This window comes from Cervus elaphus, chromosome 18 (assembly GCF_910594005.1).
Source record: "Cervus elaphus chromosome 18, mCerEla1.1, whole genome shotgun sequence".
Classification (NCBI taxonomy): Eukaryota; Metazoa; Chordata; class Mammalia; order Artiodactyla; family Cervidae; genus Cervus; species Cervus elaphus.
In genome coordinates this window covers 78,695,593-78,716,185 of record NC_057832.1, presented here as the reverse complement: position 1 = coordinate 78,716,185, position 20,593 = coordinate 78,695,593, and the positions used below count along the sequence as shown (strand labels likewise).

The 20,593-nt window shown below is 36.0% G+C and overlaps 1 protein-coding gene and 1 pseudogene across 8 annotated transcripts in view; one reads left to right on the top strand and one right to left on the bottom strand.

Annotated features, from left to right (window-relative positions):
• PALS2 (protein associated with LIN7 2, MAGUK p55 family member) overlaps positions 1-20,593 on the top strand; it is a 127,874-nt gene that overhangs the window by 35,557 nt on the left and 71,724 nt on the right. For 6 of the 8 annotated variants that reach the window (XM_043871777.1, XM_043871776.1, XM_043871779.1 and 3 more), the window contains exon 2: positions 19,235-19,353. In XM_043871777.1, the coding sequence (XP_043727712.1) occupies positions 19,237-19,353 (117 nt within the window). In that variant the 5' untranslated portion in view covers positions 19,235-19,236. Of the gene's footprint in view, positions 1-19,231; positions 19,354-20,593 lie in introns of all 8 variants that reach the window. The other 2 variants (XM_043871775.1, XM_043871778.1) reach the window with 1 other exon arrangement.
• LOC122674640 lies at positions 15,043-17,566 on the bottom strand (annotated as a pseudogene).

Below are 20,593 nucleotides of genomic sequence, written 5' to 3'. Positions count from 1 at the left end.
CTTCCCTGTCCATCACCAACTCCCAGAGCTTACTCAAACTCATGTTGATCGAGTCGGTGATGCCATCCAACCATCTCATCCTCTGTCGCCCCCTTCTCCTCCTGCCTTCTATCTTTCTCAGCATCAAGGTCTTTTCCAAGGAGTCAGTCCTTCGCATCAGGTGGCCAAAGTATTGGAGTTTCAGCTTCAGCATCAGTCCTTACAATGAATATTCAGGACTGATTTCCTTTAGGATGGACTGGTTGGATCTCATTGCTCTTTATGGGACTCTCAAGAGTCTTCTCCAAAACCACAGTTCAAAAGCACGAGTTCTTTGGTGCTCAGCTTTCTTTATAGTCCATCTCACACATCCATACATGACTGGGAAAGCCATAGCTTTGACTAGACTTTGTTGGCAAAGTAACATCTCTGCTCTTTAATATGCTGTCTAGGTTGGGCATAGCTTTTCTTCCAAGGAGTAAGCCTCTTTTAATTTCATGGCTGCAGTCACCATCTGCAGTGATTTTGGAGCCCCCAAAAATAAAGTCTGTCACTGTTTACATTGTTTCCACATCTATTTGCCATGAAGTGATGGGACCAGATGCCATGATCTTAGTTTTCTGAACGTTGAGTTTTAAGCCAACTTTTTCACTCTCCTCTTTCACTTTCATCAAGAGCCTCTTTAGTTCTTCTTTGCTTTCTGTCATAAGGGTGGTGTCATCAGCATATCTGAGGTTATTGGTATTCTCCCAGGAATCTTGATTTCAGCTTGTGCTTCATACAGCCTGGCGTTTTGCATGATGTACTCTGCATCTGTGTTAAATAAGCAGGGTGACAATATACAGCCTTGACGTACTCCTCTCCCGATTTGGAACCAGTCTATTGTTCCATGTCCAGTTCTAACTCTTGCTTCTTGAGCTGCATACAGATTTTTCAGAAGGCAGGTAAGATGGTCTGGTATTCCCATCTCTTTCAGAATTTTCCACAACTTGTTGTGATCCACACAGTCAAAGGCTTTGGCATAGTCAATAATGATACGAACATAAGTATATATATCTGTGGTGTTCCCGGTGGCTCTGCGATAAAAAGAATCTGCCTGCAGTACAGGAGACTTGCAGGAGATGCAGGTTTGATCCCTGCGTCAGGAAGATCCCCTGGAGTAGAAAATGGCAAACTACTCCAGGATTCTTGCCTGGGAAATCCTATAGGCAGAGGAGGCTGACAGGCTGCAATCCATGAGGTTGCAAAAGAGGCATGAATGCGTGACTGTAAACAATAACAAAACACCATGTATGTGTGTACAGATGTGGATATATCGGTGTTGATTGTAACAGATGATAGCTATTAAAAATGGAAGCAGCCTGTATATCTTTCAGTAGAGGACAAACTAAATAAATGTTGACTCTTCCATATAGTGAAGTGCTAGATGTATTGGAAAAAATGAGCTCCAGTAGGGAAAGATTATTAAGATATTATTAATAAAACCACCATGTTCATGTAAATAAAAATGCTTGTATTCAAATATAGGGATACATTTTGCTAGGAAGCCTAGAAAGAAAATCTCTTTGGAGGAAATCAATTTTTGTGTTTATTTTAAAATATTTCAGTGTAAACTTCCATTCACCACACTGGTATGTGTACACACACATACATATATAATACACACACATACATACAAATATATATAATTTTTAAAATAGCATGTATAAAGTTTTTTAACTTGTCTTTCATCAGAGCTTTGACATTTTTACTCCATTATCTTCTGGTTTTAAATATTAACCAGTAATAAATGGCATGGAAGTCTGTTGCTTTTACAAGCTCTTTTCATTTCTTTCAGGAAATCTTCACTTCCCCTCTTTTAATCCTCAGAGTTTCAAAATTTTACCTAGGTGTCCAAATATGGGTCTTTTCCATTCAATCTGAAGTTTTTTATGTCATTTAAATTTGGGGAAATTTTCTACTGTTTTTTGAACTATTTCCTTCCCATCCTTGTCTCTGATTTTGTCCTGTGTAACTCCTGATACACACTGTTGGATTTGATTCCATATTTTAAGTATTCTCATATTTTCCATCTTCTACATTTGAGAGTTTACCTTGACTTGATTTTCCAGGTTAGTAGTTTCAACCTTATTCTATCATTTAGTCCACTGTTTGATTTTTTTTTTTTAATTTAACAGTATTATTTTTCGGTACTTTTTCTTCTTGAGTTGCTCCATTTTCTCCCTCCTTAGTGGCCTGTTCTTTTATGAGTGCAGTAGCCTCTCACATGTTTTTGAGAATGCTAATAAATATAAAATTTGAAAGTTCTGTTCTCAGCACCATCTGTTTCCCTGTAATTTAGTTTGTTCAGCTTTGTCCCTTGTCACTGTTTTCTTCAGATGTCTGGGGATCAGTAATGGTTGGTTTATATTTACAAATGAAGGACTGCATTGATTAATCCAGAATATCTATCTGTTGAGAATTTCCCCTGTAGTTGTGTAGGCTTTCCCTCATTGCACTTTCTGGAATGGTGGGCTTTGCCTTCAGATATTTAGGCAAAAAAACTGGTGAGCAAGCTAAGAACCCTCAAATAGCTAAATTAAGGAGGAGGAATTTACCCTGGAGTTGGAACGTATTTGTGCAAGTTGAAAGAACAGAAGGGGAGAAGGGTGTGCCACCCCTAGAAGTGTTAGGCAGTGTGGTGAGGGGAATTTTTGGTTGTCATAATAACTGAGAAACACTACAGGCATTTGGTAGAGAACAATCCTGTGCAAAAAGGGTTACATCAATAGTTTCCTGTTTCTTTTTCATTTTATTTTATTTTTAATTGGAGGGTAAAATATGAAAGTGAGAGTCACTCAGTCATGTCTGACTCTGTGACCCCATGCCCTCCAGGCTCCTCTGTCCCTGGAATTCTCCAGGCAAGAATACTAGAGTGGGTTGCCATTTCTTTCTCCAGGAAATCTTCCCAACCCAGGGATTGAATCCACGTCTCTTGCACCTTTTGCATTACAGGCAGATTCTTTACCATCTGAGCCACTAGGGAAATCCCAAGAGTCTTCTCCAGCACCACAATTCGAAAGCATCTTTTCTTTGGCACTCAGCTTTCTTTATGGTCCAACTCGCACATCTATACATGACTACTGGAAAAATCATAGCTTGACTTTACAGACCTTTGTTGGCAAAGTGATGTCTCTGATTTTTAATATGCTGTCTAGGTTTGTCATAGCTTTGCTTCCAAGGAGAAAGTGTCTTAATTTCATGGCTGCAGTCACCATCCATGGTGATATTTTGGAGCCCAGGAAAATAAAATCCGCCCTTGTGTATGGAGTTCCTTAATTGCTGTGAGTGGCTACCCATCCACTGTGCCTGCTCTTTTTATTGGCTCAAAGCTTAGATTTTTTTATAGGCTTCTTTGGGAATACAGCTCCACGTTTTGTTTTAAGGGTTTAAACATTAATTATAAATTCAGGATTTTCAATAGGGTGAACTATTTGGTGGTTTGCACTGGGATGCCTTCCACTGGGTGTCTTACCAGTCTCATCATCTTACCATCCCACCACCCCCACCAAATGAAAGAGCTAATCTTTTACTCATTTTCGGTATTCACTGTGTTAATAATGCACTAGGAGGTATTGTTCCAAGCGTTTCCATGTATTATTTAGTTGCACCAGCCCTGTAGGATAGATACTATTGCCATCCCCCACTTAACAGATGGAGGAAACTGACTTGGAGGAATTAATTCATTTACTCTGGTTTTCAGAAATAGTTTAGTGGTAGTGTCCAGGCTTTTAACCACTATGCTATATCACTTAATTCTCTGATTCCCCAATAGTGTTCTTATCATCATACTTTATTCATATGTTTACACATTTTGGTCTACTCTACTAGATTTAGTTTTTGAAGGAAAGGTAACTGTGTCTATAGTCTCTTCTGTATCTCTGGGCTTCCCTGGTGACTCAGCTGGTAAAGAATGTGCCTGCAATGTGGGAGACCTGGGTTCAATCCCTGGATTGGGAAGATTCCCTGGAGAAGGGAACAGCTACCCACTCCAGTATTCTGGCCTGGAGAATTCCATGAACTGTAAAGTCCATGGGGGTTGCAAAGAGTCGGACATGACTGAGCGTCTTTCACTTTTACACCTGGTTTGAAAGCCCTCAGCTAAGGTTAAGTTAACTGAGCACAAAGTTTAACTTTCTTCTCTGATGCATTATAACTAGATTAGAATTTCAGGATACTATTTTGAGAGCTAAGGTATTGACTACATAATGTCATTTTGTAGAAAAGAATTGTTTTTATTGACTTAAGGATTTAGATGAACTCTTGCTGTCATGGTGAAATCAGCCAAGTGAATATTGTGTCAAAATTTAATCATAAAGAATCCTGTCTTGATCCAAGTTTCTTTCTTTTTAATTTTTATTTTATATTGAAACATAGTTGATTAATAGTGTGGTGTTAGTTGGGTGTACAGCAAAGTGATTCAGTTATACATATATTAGTATGTGTATCTATTCTTTTTCAAATTATTTTCCTATTTAGTATATTACAGAATATTCAGCAGACTTCTTTATGATATACAGTAGTTTCTGCTTGTTTATCTATTTTAAATATAGTATGTACATATCAATCCCAAACTCCCAATTTATCTCACTCCCACCCTTCCCTACTGGTAAATATGTTTGATCTCTAAGTCTGTGAGTCTTTTCGTGTATTTATTCCTGTAATTTATTTATTTATTATTCCTGTATTTATTCCTGTAAGTAAGTTTATTTTTATGTTTTTTGAAAAATAGTCCATATATAAGTGAGATTATATGGTATTTGTCTTTCTCTGTTTGACTTAGTTCACTTAATATGATAATCACCAGAGCCATCCATGTTGCTGCAAATGGCATTATTTCATCCTTTTTAATGGCTGAGTACCACATATTTATCCATTTCTTTGTCTGTGGACATTTAGGATGCTTCCATGTCTTGACTATGGTAAATAGCACTACAATGAATATTTGGGTACATATATCCTTTCAAACCATGCTTTTCTCCAGATATATGCCCAGGAGTGGGATTGCTGGATCATATGGTAGCTCTATTTTGAGTTTTCTAAGGAACCTCTGTATTGTTCTCTATAGTAGCTCTACCAGTTTACATTCACACCAACAGTATAGGAGGGTTCCCTTTTCTCCATATCCTGTCCACATTTATGGTTTGTAGATTTTGTGATGCTGGCCATTCTGATTGATTGGAGATGATGTCTCATTGTAGTTTTGATTTACGTTAGTTTTTCTCTAATTAATTAGCAGTACTGAGCATCTTTTCATGTGCCTCTTGGCCATCTGTATATCTTCTTTGGAAAATTGTCTGCTTTTTGGTTGTGTGGGTTTTGTTTTGTTTTGTTTTCTGATATTAAGCTGCATGAGCTGTTTGTAAATTTTGGAGACTAATCCCTTGTTAGTCACATCATTTGCAAGTATTTTTTCCCATTCTGTGATCATTTTATATGTGTGTGTGTTTTTTTTTTTTCCTGTGCATAAGCTTTTGACTTCAACTAGGTCCCACTTGTTTGTTTTTATTTTCATCATTCTTAGAGGTAGATCAAAAAGATATTGCTGTGATTTATGTCAAAGTGTTGTGCTGTTTTCCTCTAAGAGTTTTACAGTATCCAGTCTTACATTTAGGTATTTAATCCATTTGGAGTTTGTTTTTTGTGCTTTAAGAATGTTCTAATTTCATTTTTTTGCACATAGCTGTCCAATTTTCACAGCACCACTTATTGAAGAGACTGTGTCGCCAGTATTGTATAGTCTTGTTTCCTTTGTCATAGATTAATTGACCAGAGGTGCACAGGTTTATTTCTGGGCTTTCTATCCTGTCCATTGATGTATATTTCTGTTTTTGTCCCAATATCATACTTTTGATGACTGTGGCTTTGTGCCTGAAGTCAGGGAGCCAGATTTCTCCAGCTCCATTTTTCTCTCTCAAGATTGCTTAGGCTATTTGGGATCTTCTGTGTGTCTATGCAAATTGTTTTGTCCTAGTTCTGTGGAAAATGCCATTGGTAATTTGATAGGAATTGGATTGAATCTATAGATTGCCTTTGGTAGTATAGTCATTTTGACAGTATTGATTCTTCCAATCCAAGAACATGGTATATCTTTCTAACTGCATCATCTGTTTCTTTCATCGCTGTCTTTTATTTTAATTTTTTTTTTGGAGTGCAAATCTTTTGTATCCTTAGGTAGGTTTATTCCTAGGTATTTTATTCTTTTTGATGTGATTTCTCTTTCTGGTCTTTCATTGTTAGTGTATAGAAAGGAAAAGATTTCTGTGTATAAATTTTGTATCCTGCAGCTTTACTGAATTCATTGCTGAGCTCTGATAGTTTTTTGGTACCACTTTAGAATTTTCTTTGTGTAATATCATGTTGTCTGCCAAGTGACTGTTTTACTTCTTTTCCAATATGGATTCCTTTTATTTCTTTTTCCTCTCTGATTACCATGGCTAGAACTACCAAAAATATGTTGAATAAATGTGATGAGAGTGGACATCCTTGTCTCGTTCCTAATCTTAGAGGAAATGCTTTCAGTTTTTCACTATTGAGTATGATGTTAGCAGTAGATTTGTCATATATGGCATTTATTTTATTGAGGTGTGCTCTCTCTAGGCCTTCCCTGGTACTTCAGATGATAAAGAATCTGCCTCCAGTGCAGGAGACCTGAGTTTGATCCCTGGGTCAGGAAAATTATCCCCTGGAGAATGGAATGGCTACCCACTCCAGTATTCTCGCCTGGAGAATTCCATGGATAGAGGAGCCTGGCAGGCTACAGTCCATGGGGTCACGAAGAGTTGGACATGAGTGAACGACTAACACTTTCGCTTTCATGTTCCCTCTATGCCCACTTTCTGGAGAGTTTTTATCATAAAAGGATGTTGAATTTTGTCAAAAACTTCCTGCATCTATAGAGATGAACATACGGTTTTTATTCTTCATTTTGTTGATACGGTGAATCACAGTGATTGATTTGTAGGTATTGAAAAATCCTTGCATCTTGGGGATAAATCACATTTGATCATGGTGTTGGATTTGGATTGCTGGTATTCTCTAGAGGACTTTTGCTTCTGTGTTCATCAGTGACACTGGCCTGTATTTCTCTTTTTGTGTTTGTCTGGTTTTGGTGTCAGCGTGATGGTGACTTCATAGAATGAGTTTGGAAGTATTCCTCTGCAGTTTTTTGAAGTAGTTCCAGAAGGATAGGTGTTAACTCTTCTCTAAATGTTTGATAGAATTTACCTGTAATGTAATCTGGTCCTGGACTTCTGTTTGTTAGGAGTTTTTTTTGTTTTTGTTTGTTTGTTTTGTTAGGAGTTTTTTAATAACAGTTTCAATTTCAGTACTTGTGATTGGTTTGTTCATACTTTCTCTTTCTTCCTGATTCAGTCTTGGGAGATTGAACCTTTTTAAGAATTTTTCCTTTTCTTCCAGGTTATTCATTTTATTAACATATAGTTGTTTGTAGTATTAAGTGTCTCTGATGGAGAGGGAAGCCTAGCATGCTGCAGTCCATGGGGTTGCAGAGTCGGACACAACTGAGTGACTGAACTGACTGATCCTTTGTGTTTCTGTGGTGTCCATGTTAACTTCTCCATTTTCATTTGAGCTTTTTTTCTTGATGAGTCTAGTTAAAGGCTTTTTAATTTTGAGTCTTCAAAGAACTAACTTTTAGTTTCATTGATGTTTTCTGTTTTCTTAGCATCTCATTTATTTCATTTATTTCTGCTCCTATCTATATGATTTCTTTCCTTCTACTAACTTTGGGTTTTGTTTGTTGTTCTTTCTCTAGTTGCTTTAGGTGTAAGATTAGGTTAGTTATTTGTAATTGTTCTTATTTCCTGAGGTAAGATTGTATTGTTATAAATTTCCCTCTTAGAACTGGTTTTGCCACATCCCGTTGGTTTTGGATCATTATGCTTTCCTTTTCATTTGTCTCTAGGTATTTTTTAATTTTCTCTTTGATTTCTTCAGTGATCCATTGGTAATTTAGCATAATGCTTAGCCTCCATGTGTTTGTATTTTCTTAGCTATTTTTTCTTGTAGTTGCTTTCTAATCTTACAGTGTTGTGGTCAGAAAAGAGGCTTAATATCATTTCAGTTTTCTTAAATTTACTGAGGCTTGCTCTGTGGCCCCAGCATGTTATCAGTCCTGGAAAATGTTCTATGTGCACTTGAGAAGAATGTGTATTCTGCTGCTTTGGGATGAAATGCTGTCTAAATATCAGTTAGTCGATCTGATCCATTTAAGCCTGTATTTTCTTATTGATCTTCTGTCTGGATGATCTATTGTTGAAAGTTGGGTCTTAATAGCCCGCACAATTAATGTATTATTGTTGGTTTCTCCTTTTATGGTTATTAGTACTTGCCTTATATATTTTGGTGCTCCTTTGTTGGGTGCATATTTACAATTGATTTATCTTATTGGATTGATTCCTTGACCATTATGTATTGTTTTCTTTATCTTTTATAACATCTTTATTTTAAAGTCTATTTTTTTCTGGCATCTGTGTCGCTACTCAAGCTTACTTTTGATTTCCATTTGTGTGGGATACCTTTTTCCATCCCCTCAATTTCATTGTGTGTGTCCCCTTAGATATGAAGTGGTTTTCTTATAGACAACATATAAATGTTTTGGTCTTTATTCCACTTGTCTATGTCATTTGGTTGGAGCATTTAATCCATTTACATTTAAGGTAATATCGATATGTATGTTCCTATTGCCATTTTCTTAATTGCTTCGGATTTGTTTTTCTTGCCTTCCTCTTTTGTCCTCTTGTGATTTGATGACTAACTTTAGTGTTATGTTTGGATTCCTTTTTCTTTTTTGTGTGTATATATAGTAGATTTTTGGTTTGTGGTTGCTGTGTTTTGATATAGCTGTCTATATATCAGCAAGATTGCTTTAAGTTGCTGATGTTTTGATTTCAATTGCATTTCCAATGCCCTGCATTTGTGTTCTCCTCCTCTCACAATCATTGGTTTTGATACCACATTTGTGTATGGGTATCTTCCTATTATGTTTGCTTTTACTGGTGAACTTTTATTAAACTTTATTAATAAAAATTTTATGTCTTTTTACTGAATGATATTGTGAAAAGTTAGAAATATGTTTATGTGTAAGTAGTGCTTCTGTAAAAGCTTGCCATTTTAGTAGACTAAACATTGAAAAGATAACATTTCTATCTTTGTGGCTTATTATACAGTTTGTGGAAAGTTAATAGCTTTAAGATTCTTGCTTTGTAAACTATACCATATTTATCTGATTCTAAGTTTTAATATGTTGTTGGATTCTGTTTGCTAGAATTTTGTTAAGGATTTTTGCATCTATGTTCATCAGTGATATTGGCCTGTAGTTTTCTTTTTTTGTGGCATCTTTGTCTGGTTTTGGAATTAGGGTGATGGTGGCCTCATAGAATGAGTTTGGAAGTTTACCTTCCTCTGCAATTTTCTGGAAGAGTTTGAGTAAGATAGGTGTTAGCTCTTCTCTAAATTTTTGGTAGAATTCAGCTGTGAAGCCATCTGGTCCTGGGGTTTTGTTTGCTGGAAGATTTCTGATGATTTAAGTTTTATAGAGAAGTTTTATTTATAAATAACAATATATAACTTGAAAGTGTGTTAGTTGCTCAGGCATGTCCAACTCTGTGCGACCCCATGGACTGTAGCCCATCAGGCTTCTCTCCATGGAATTCTATAGGCAAGAATACAGGAGTGAGTAGCTATTTCCTTCTCCAGTGGATCTTCCCAATCCAGGAATTGAACCCAGGTCTCCTGCATTGCAGGTGGATTCTTTATTGTCTGAGCCGCCAGGGAAGCTCATATAACTTGAAAGCTATTCTTTATTTTTGGTAACAGAAAAATGTTACATTTTTGTGATGGAAACTCTATTACTGAGTACTTGTGATGTACCACACTATGGGCTAGTTGCTGAGAATATAGATTTGAACAGGACGGATAAGATTTCTGTGCTTATTACTTAATAGTTTAGAAAGAAAATTATACAGTAAATAAATACTTATCAGCATCATTTGTTTTATCAGACTTATAAAGCTTAGACTACTACAAAAATGTGCATTAGAAGAATTTACCCTAATTGGAGCCTCCAAGGACATATAGGAATTCTGCTCCTGAAGGACCTGTATGAGTTAAGTACACAAAGGTGGTGTTAAGTTGCGAGGAGTTGTTTGCATCAGGACAGGGGAAAGACTGTGGTTTCTAAAGCCACAAAGGGTGGTGCAGATTGTTGAATTTAACAATATATTTTAAAGACTTAGAGGCCATAAAATTTATTGTAATAAATATCTTGTGGATGAGAGATGTATGTGTGTGTGTATGTGTAGGAAGCTCTTGTGTGTGTATATGTACATATATATATGTGTGTGTGTGTAATAGATGGGGAGACAGTGCAAATGGTGTCAGACTTTATTTTTTGGGGCTCCAAAATCACTGCAGATGGTGACTGCAGCCATGAAATTAAAAGACGCTTGCTCCTTGGAAGGAAAGTTATGACCAACCTAGACAGCATATTAAAAAGCAGAGACATTACTTTGCCAACAAAGGTCCGTCTGGTCAAGGCTATGGTTTTTCCATTTGTCATGTATGGATGTGAGAGTTGGACTGTGAAGAAAGCTGAGTGCCGAAAAATTGATGCTTTTGAACTGTGGTGTTGGAGAAGACTCTTGAGAGTCCCTTGGACTGCAAGGAGATCCAACCAGTCCATCCTAAAGGAGATCAGTCTTGGGTGTTCATTGGAAGGACTGATGCTGAAGCTGAAACTCCAATACTTTGGCCACCTCATGCGAAGAGTTGACTCATTGGAAAAGACCCTGCTGCTGGGAGGGATTGAGGGCAGGAGGAGAAGGGGACGACAGAGGATGAGATGGTTGGATGGCATCACTGACTCACTGGGCATGAGTTTGAGTAAACTCCAGGAGTTGGTGATGGACAGAGAGGCCTGGCGTGCTGCAATTCATGGGGTCGCAAAGAGTCGGACACGACTGAGCAACTGAACTGAACTGTGCATGTGTGTGTAGAAAGCTCTTATATAGTCTTGGAAAAAATTATGATAGCTGGGACTCATAATGGAAAGAAATTTTTTGATTCCAGAAATATTTAGGAGGTAGAATCTACTGCTTTCTTTACCCCAATTTAGTTTCTATTCCTACAACTTCCAAACTTCCAAATATTTTTGCTATTTTATTTCTTTTCTTCCCTCTTTATTTTTATGGGTTTTTTAAAAAAAAACTTTACTATTACTTTGCTTCTGTTTTAATAGAGATTCTAGAGGGAAAGACCATAAACTTTTAAGTAGTCAATCTACCATATTTAACTGAAGCCTACCCCCCACTGATTTGAAATGTCACCTTCTGCATATATTAAATCCTATTAGCTTGTCAGGATTTCTCTGTTGCTGTGCCAATACCGCACCAGTTTAATTTATAGTGTTTTTATATGTGATAGCACCAGCACCTTCTTTACATTTGATTTTTTACAAACATATTGACTGGTTTTACATATTTTCTCTTTCAAGTAAATTTTAGAATAGCTTTACTCCAAAATCCTGTTGGAATTTGTTAGGATTTATTCATTTTTTTCATATGAAATGTTTTGAAGAGAATTAATATTTTTATAGAATTGGATTGTCCTGTGCCAGAACATGGTCTCTTCATTTATTTATTTTAAATGTCCTTTGTGTGTATGTGTGTTCATTGCTCAGTTGTTTCCGACTCTTTGCAACCCCATGGACTGGAGCCTGCCAGGCTCCTCTGTCCTTGGAATTCTCCAGACAAGAATTCTGGAGTGTTTCGCAATTCTCTTCTCCAGGGGATCTTCCCCACCCAGGAATTGAACCCAGGTCTCCCACATTACAGTCAGGCACTTTACCATCTAAGCCACCAGGGAAGTCCACGTGTCCTTTAGTGTATTTTATGTTTATCTCATATCTGTCTGAACATTTCTGTTGTAGCCTTATTTCTTATTTGTAAATTTTGTTGCTGTCATGAATGTAGTTTCTTTCTCTCAGTGATGTTTTCTAATTGGTTTTTACTGTTATTTAGAAAAACTTTTGATTTTTCTGTATTGCTCTTGTGTCTAGCAAGACACAAGTCAAACTCTTATAACTAACTTCAATAGTTTTTCAGCTGATTCCTTAGTCTTTCTGCTAAGTAGACAGCTATAACCTATGTATGTTTGTTTTGTAATATCTTTCTACATTGATTAAAATGTTCAACACAAGTTTGAAAAGTAGTAATCTCAGTGGATATTCTTGTCTTGTCCTTGACTTTAATGGTAAAACTTCTGACATTTCTCCATTAAGGATAATACTTCATACAGATTCTGTTATAAAATTATTCTGGTTTTCTTCTAGTCATGTTATGGTAAGATTTTCCATTAGGAATTTTAAATTATATTTAATGTACTTGAAGCATTGAGGGTGGTATACTGTCATATACATTAAATTATATATTTCTTAAAGTTAAACTGGGCTTCCTAGGTGGCACTAGGGGTAAAAAGCCTGCCTGCCAATGCAGGAAACATAAAAGACATGGGTTTGATCCCTGGGTCAGGAAGATCCCCTGGAGGGAGGGCATAAACCCACTCCAGTATTCTTTCCTGGAAAATCCTATGTACAGAGGAGCCTAGCGGGCTACAGTCCATGGGGTAACAGAGTTGGACATGACTGAAGCGACTTCTCACACATGCATGCACAGTGTTAAATTATCTTTACATTACTAGGATAAACTGTACTTGTGTATTGTTATTTTTTAAGACATTGTTAGATTCAGTTTGCTAATATGTTGTTTGGGATATATGCATATATACTCAAACAGAGTTTAATATTAATATATACTTTTTATTGAATTTTGAAATCCATATAGAACTTGGAAAGCTTTTGATCTTTTCCTGTGTTTTGATTTAAAAATGTGAATAATCTCCTTCTTGAGGATTTGATACAGCTTATTCTTAAACCTATCCAGGCCTAATGTCTTTTTTAAATGGTAGATCTTTGAAAACCTTTTCAATTTCTTCCATTATGATCTGTTTCCATTTTTACCTTTTTCCTAAATTTCAGTAATTGACATTTTACTAGAAAATCTCTGCTTGACTACATTTTTAAATAAAGTTGTTCATTGTGTTTTCTTTTGAATCTTTGTTATGCCTGCAGTTATTTTTCGTTACATTTCCAAAGTGATTTGTGTCTTGTCTTTTATTAGTCACACTAGCCAAGTATCAACCTTTTTTTCTTTGCCTTTTGAAACAGCCAGCATAGTGATCAGATCTATGGCTTTTTTTTTTCCCTAGGATTATTTTCTGCTTTCCCTCTTAATTCCTTCTCCTAGTTTTTCATGATCCATAACAGGGTTTCCATGCTTTTTCTCTCATTGCCCTTTCTAGTGGGAAAATTCTTCAGTTTGATTCTTGCAATCCCCACTCCTAACCCTGCCCCAGACACAGTAATTTAATTTAATCTTGTTCTTTCTTTTGCTCTGTCTTTTTTCTTTCTCCCAACACCCCCCCCCTTTTTTAAAAATAACCTCCTAGTAAGTAGTAGGCCTGTTTCTTTGGCAGTTAATGTTTGTTGAACTTGGTGAGTTACATTCTTGCTTTTAGTTTTCATGTTTAGTTATTCTTGTTTTGTTCATATTTGTAATTGAAGGGCCTAGATTAAATATATTAATTTTTCTCTAGTTTAAGTAGGAATCCTATTTGTATGCCATTGAATCTAGCTTCTGATTAGAGTCCATCTTCTTGTAATAGAGGAGGAGGAGTGGAACTTGTAGGAAACTTACCTTCTGAGTTTTTGGACTTTCCTTTCTTCCTGGAATCTCTGAGTAAATTGGGACACTTCCCTGCTTTTCTGGATCCAACTCAGCTTTGTAGCATTCTCACTACATGAAACAGCTTTCTGTTTCATGTATTAAGGTTTTCTGTGTAAGAGTTGCCTTATGGTAATCCATGTTAGAGTAGTTATTATAGATCTAGTTAATGTTTTAATAGTTTATAAGGTTAATTCTCTCACTGCTCCTTGTTACAATTTTTGCATATTTTCTTGTGTATCTTTGATATGCTTTTAGGATGACTTAATTAAAAAGAACTTTTATTTTTTGATAGTTCATGTTATTAGGTAACTAATTTATAAGCCAGTGAATTGGCTTGTTAGGGGCAATTGTTTCTTCACACTGTCCAATAATATCCCAACAAGTGAGGGAGATGGGATTATGCCAAGTGTTAGAACATTATTTATTTTATTCACAGCAGAGTATGGAATGAAGGTGCCAGGACAGATGCTTTCAAGTTTGACATCCTGGTGCAACTGGAGCACCAGGGTGCGTCATTCCACACTCACCACTTCACCTAACCTCCTCACCAGTTTTTCTCTGCCTTTCCTGCCTGTCAACTCTGAGACACCCAAAACCCAGTTTTCATTCAAAAAGGGGAAGATAGAGAAAATTCCAAGACCCCTCACCTCATCTCTCACCTTGGTGATTAAATAACCTGTAACAGGGTGGGTAAACTAAGTGAGAATTTTTTGGTAGGAACATTAAGAATGACATCTGAATTCAACTCCAGAAAACAGCTCTACCAGGGGACAGTAAAGCCTTAGCAGATGTTCTGAAACTGCTCATAAGAAAGTTCTGGGGAGTGGTCCTCTAGGTATGAGCTCTAAAAACTCTGGACTCAGTGGGGCTTCGGCTGGTTCAGTCTGGGGCTGCCTGGCAAGCACACTGCAGTTGGTCTGTCTCAGTCTTCCATGAGAGTCCTTCAGGTCCATCACAGAATACAGCCCAATGTGTTATACAGTTAACCCTTCAGCAACACAGGTGATTAAGGCCACCCACCCTCTGCACAGTGGAAAATCCCCTTATACTGTCTTTGCAGTTCTGTGTTGGCAGATTCAACTAGCAGCAGATGTTTAGACTCTAGTACATATTTCTTGAAAATAATCCACATATAAGTGGACCTGAGCAGTTAAAATCCATGCTTCCACTGTAGCTTCCTTCAAGATCTCCGGTTTGAGGAAGCGTATGTTTCCTCTTCTCACTGTAGAGGAGGTGTGGCACCTGTCGGTTGGTGGGCCGCTGGGTTAGGTTTTGGCTGCTGACTGCTGGTGTGCTGAGAGCTGCCACTTTGAGATTTGACCACAGGCCCTAGCTCAGCCAGTGCCTCCTGATAGTTTAGGTACTCTCTGGTCACAGAAAGAGTCCTGTGTCCCGTAGGCTATCTCAGCCATCCAGCAAGGTATCAGTGAGGGCTTTGCATACACCCTTGAAAAGAGTGTTAGTGTTTCAGAAGATGTAGCAGATGGGATCTGAAAATCTTGCCCATTAAGGAATAGGGATTCTGGCCTTCAGCTTGAAGTGGGTTTTCAGAGTCACAGATGGTGGCGAGGTTTCATCCTGTGCAGACAGTTGTAGCAGTTCTGACTTACAGCTGTAGCAGTCTTGGACCATCCTTCATGAGGACGCAGGGTTTGTACTTGATATAACCAGAGTCTGGATAGTCAGATATCATCTCCTCTTTGAAGTCTTTGGGGGTATGACACCTCTAGGGATATGAGGTCAATTTCAAGATTTCATTGTGAATCTCATGATTTACTTCTTCACAAAAATTAATAGCAGTACAAACACCAGATTCTTGTCAACCTTAACCAGCACACCATTCACCCAGACTGGCTTCCCTAACCTGTGCTGAACTGCAGCAGTTTACCCCACTCCCCTGCCTCCTCAGCCCAAGTTCCCTGGAGCAGTCCAGGTCATTTCCCTAGTGAACTGGGGGAAGAAACATGGTTATTTAGGGGATCTATGGTAGTTCTATTAAGTGAAAGTGAAAGTCACTCAGCCCTGTCTGAGTCTTGGCAATCCCATGGACTATACAGCCCATGGAATTCTCCAGGCCAGAATACTGGAGTGGGTAGCCTATCCCTTCTCCAGGGGATCTTCCTGACACAGGAATTAAACCAGCATCTCCTGCATTGCAGGTGGATTCTTCACCAACTGAGCTTTCAGGGAAGCCCAGTTTTATTAAATCTGTATTAAATATACAAATTAGTTTGGGAATGTTTGGCAACTCCAGATTCCCTTTTCACAACATGGGATATGACTGGCTTATAAGTTTTTATTTAGATTTCATATATTAAAAAATCAGTAACAACTTAGAAAGATCTTCAAAATAACCAAAGATATATATCACAGTCTCTGCCACTTTTCTTCCTGTTTAATTAAGCATAAAATATAAAAATTTAAATATCTCAAGAACCAATATTAAAAAAAAAAGCTTCTATACAACAGGCAATTTTAACACCAGCTAGATATTTGATGATATTAAGGAATTATTGTTATTTTATTAGATGTGCTAGCAGTATTGTTACATTATTTAAAAAGAGTCCTGATCTTTTAAGCATAAACACTCAAGTATGATAGCTGGGATTTGCCTCAAAGTTAACATAGGACAGAAAGTATTTAAGAGTATGAAACAAAATTGGCCATGAGTTGCTAATTGTTAGAGCTGATAATTATTGTGTTAGCTGTAGTATCTCCTTTTGTATATGTTTGGAATTTTCCATAATAAAAATAAAGACAAATGTAGTATGTCAAAAGAAAGAAAAGAGTCCTCACAAAAAAAAAGTACTCACGAAAAGCAGAGCTGACTACATTTATAGCCACAGGGTAAAAATATTAATACTTCCGAAGATTGTTGATTCTGTTGTTCCCTGACCAGAGTACACTTTGGACCTCAAACAAAATTATGAAGTAGACTTTGCTTATATTTGTTACTTCCTAGTGTCGACTTCCATCTTAGCTCCATGTCAGTTTTCTTTCTGCTTGTTGTAAATGCACGCTTTTCTCCCATTTACCTCTTTACTTCCAAAATTGTAACTTACTTCTTCCTACTGAGTCAGAGACCTAAAGATGAACCTGTCCCAATTAAAGTGCAAGAGAAGACAACTCGGGATAGAGCTTAGGAAGGTAGAAATTGGGAGTAGCTCTGATGTTTGAGCATTTGGAAAAATTACTGATAAAACTGTGAGAAGTTTGTGAAATATTGTGGGGAGAAACTTGGAGGAGTCCTTTATGAAAAGCACTATTGATTTTATTTAAAAATTGCCAGCCTGGAGAGAGGGAAAGGTAAAGGCTTTACTAGTACGATTAGCTAGTACTATCCTAATGAAAATAAATAATGCCTAAAATGAGCATGTCAAGAAGTAGCAGTATTAGCATATTATCCAGAAATATAGTTATGATTAAAAGAAACCGCAAATTCAAAGTAGTTACGTACGGATGGAATCATTTGGGAGGGAGTCTGACGGCATGAAACAAAGAACTACTGTATTTTATTATAAGCAACTTAGTAATACAATGTCTTTTTACAATGTTTATGTTTTATTTTAATAAAAATATTTTAAAAAACAAACTGCAGTATTAGTATACTTATTCTAAAGATGCATCAAGGGAAAAAACGTATTAATAAAGCTAATCTGAATAAAATTAAGACTATGATTTTGAATGTAGTAGGAATCTAGCTTCACCTTCTTCAAATGCATATCCAGTAGTCCCAAATCCATTTTTTGAAAAGGCTGTTCTTTTCTCCTTTGAACTATCTTGCCACTCTGGTTGAAAATCTATTAACCATAAATGGGTTTATTTATGGACTCTCAGTTATATGTCTATCTTTATTCTGGTACCACAGTTTTGATTACTACAGCTTTTTAGTGCGTTTTAAAATTGTGAGTCTTCCAGCTTTGTTCTTTTTGAAGATTGTTTGGCTATACTGGATTTACTGTATTTCCCACATGACTTTTAGGATCTCCTTATCAACTTCTACCAAAAAGGGTGGGGGAAACTGAGATTTTAATAGGGACTGCATTAAACCTATTGATCAATTTGAGGACTTTTGCCATCTTAACAATATTAAGTCTTCTAATCCATAAAATTTGATATCTTTTTATTTATTTAATTATGTCTTTAATTATTTCAGTGATATAATATAGATTCACTGTAAAATCTTGCACTTATTTTGTTATACTTGTTTCTAATGAGTTTATTGATTTAATGCTATTGTAAAAGGAATGGTTTTGTTAGTTTCATTTTCAGAGTGTTCATTGCTAGTGTATAGAAGTATAAATGATTTTTGTACATTTTTGCAAACTTACTGAACTCATTTATTAGTTCTAATAAGTTTTTTGTATATATTCCTTAAGATTTTCTGTATATGAGATCATATCATCGGCAAAAAGGGAAAGTTTCTTTTCATTTTTTTATCTGGATGCCTTTTTCTTTTTGTTGTCTAGCTTTTTGTTGGCTAGACCCTTCAGTACAATGTTGAGTAGAAATGACAGGAGTAGACATCCTTGCCTTGTTCCTGATCTATGGCAAAGCATTCAGTCTTTCATCATTAAGTGTGGTGTTAGCTATGGGTTTTTTGTAGACGCCCTTGAGCAAATGAAAATTTCCTTCTGTTCCTAGTCGAATTTTTTTTTTAATCATGAAAAGGTATTTGATTTTGTCAAATGCTTTTTCTGTGCTTATTGAGATACCATGTGGTTTTGTTCTATTAATACAGTGTATAACATTGATTATCATATGTTGATGAGCTACGCTATACTCCTGGGATAAATTCTACTAGGTCATTGTGTACAATCCTTTTCATATGTTGCTGGATTCAGTTTGCTAGTATTTTATAAAAGATTTTCGCATCTGTGCTTATAAAGGATATTGGCTGTAGCTTTCTTGTGATGTCTTTGTTTGAATTTAGTTTCAGGATCTCACAGAATAGTTGAAAAGTATTCCTTCTTCTTCTACTTTTTTTTTCAAGTTTGTGAAGTAATGATTTTAGTTCTCTAGTGTTTAATAAAATTCAATAGTCAAGTCATCTGATTCTGGGCTTGTTGGAATGAAATTTCTTGATTACCTAATCCAATTTTTTATTTTTTATTGTTTTCTTACAATTTTGTGTTTCTTCTTGGGTAATTTTTTAAAATACAAAAAATGAAAGTATAAACTTCTAAGTATGTATTAGATAGTCTGATAAAGCCCCAAAATGCATGTAAAAACCTGTCCTGTTGCTACTTCATAGGAAGTCAATTTGAAATTTATACTGTTTAACAGTTCAGTTTTTCTAATGTGTTTTTCAAGAATGTTTATTGTTAATGTATCTTTATTTGATTTATTTTAAAATCATATTTCATAATAGCTTGAAATTTAAGGTTTGCTTCTTTTTTTTATCTCAGCAGCAATGCAGCAAGTGTTGGATAACCTTACGGGGCTGCCCTCGTCTACAGGAGCAGAAGAAATAGACCTAATTTTCCTCAAGGGGATTATGGAGAATCCTATTGTAAAATCACTTGCTAAGGTATATTGATTTATTCATAAGATAACTAAATTCTTTTAAAATTGTTTTTACAGAGGTCTTTTCAGATTAGTGTTTTAAAACCTAAGTGAGTATAACTTAGGCTTAGTTAGCAAATGATAACAGTTAACAACTAATGAAATCTTACTTTACACAAAAATCAGGATATTTTGCCTTCTCTATTGACTTTAAAGTTTTAGGGAAGCAATAACTGAACAGTTGTATTATAATGGAAGTCTATGAAAAAGAATCTTGATTTTGTCTCCATTTTCAACAACAGCAAGGTACTGATTTTCTTCTTTTATGTTAGATCATATACCTGTTTTTCAATTTAGTTCTTGACTTCCTATAACTAGTTCCTTTTGAAAATTTTTTTTATAACCTGATATTTTTAGTCTATTTCCATAATCAGCTCTGCAGTAATCTTTTTTACTCATACAAAAATATAGTTTTACAACCATTTTTGGTCCAGTTTTATTTCAATTACAGTATTTCCCACAGTAATTTTTATAAATGTCACTAAAACTGAGTGTATTAACTGTTTCACAACACTGCTCTCCCATTCTTCAGATGATTTCTTGCTTTTAAGAACCTATGCCATACACTCTCTCTGACCTTTTCTTTCGTTTATTTTTTTAATAAGATATTGAATATAGTTCCTTTTGCTATTCAGTAGAATCTTATTATGTCTCTGACCTTTTCTTCATGTAACCATATTGTCATTCGTGGAGTGTTGATTTTTATCCTCTCCTGAGATCATTTTTTGTAGCATAGTCTATCACTTGTTTTCTTCTAAGACTTCTGAAAAATCATCCTTTTTCCTAAGTGTTCTAATAGGAAGAGTGAGTTAGTGATGCAGTTCTTCATTTTATTTATAAATGTAATCATTCTAAGGTCACATGGTATGAAGGCTTTGGTTCCTAAGTAGAAACTAATCCACTTAGAGATCACCCAACTAGAATTTTTATTTTAGTCATGTTTGACTGCAGTCTTTGCAAAATTTATTAGGTATTCCTTTAATAATAATATATAGGATATAATTTACCTTCAGATTTAAGCTTCTTGTCACAAATATCAATCACTATGCTGTGTTGAGATAAATAGCTTCAGTGTCTTAGAAATAAGTAAGTTAAGTGTTAGTTGCTCAGTCGTGCCTGACTCTTTGCAACCCCATGGACTGCAGCCCACCAGGCTCCTCTGTCCATGAGATTTTCCAGGCAAGGATACTGGAGTGGGTTGCCAT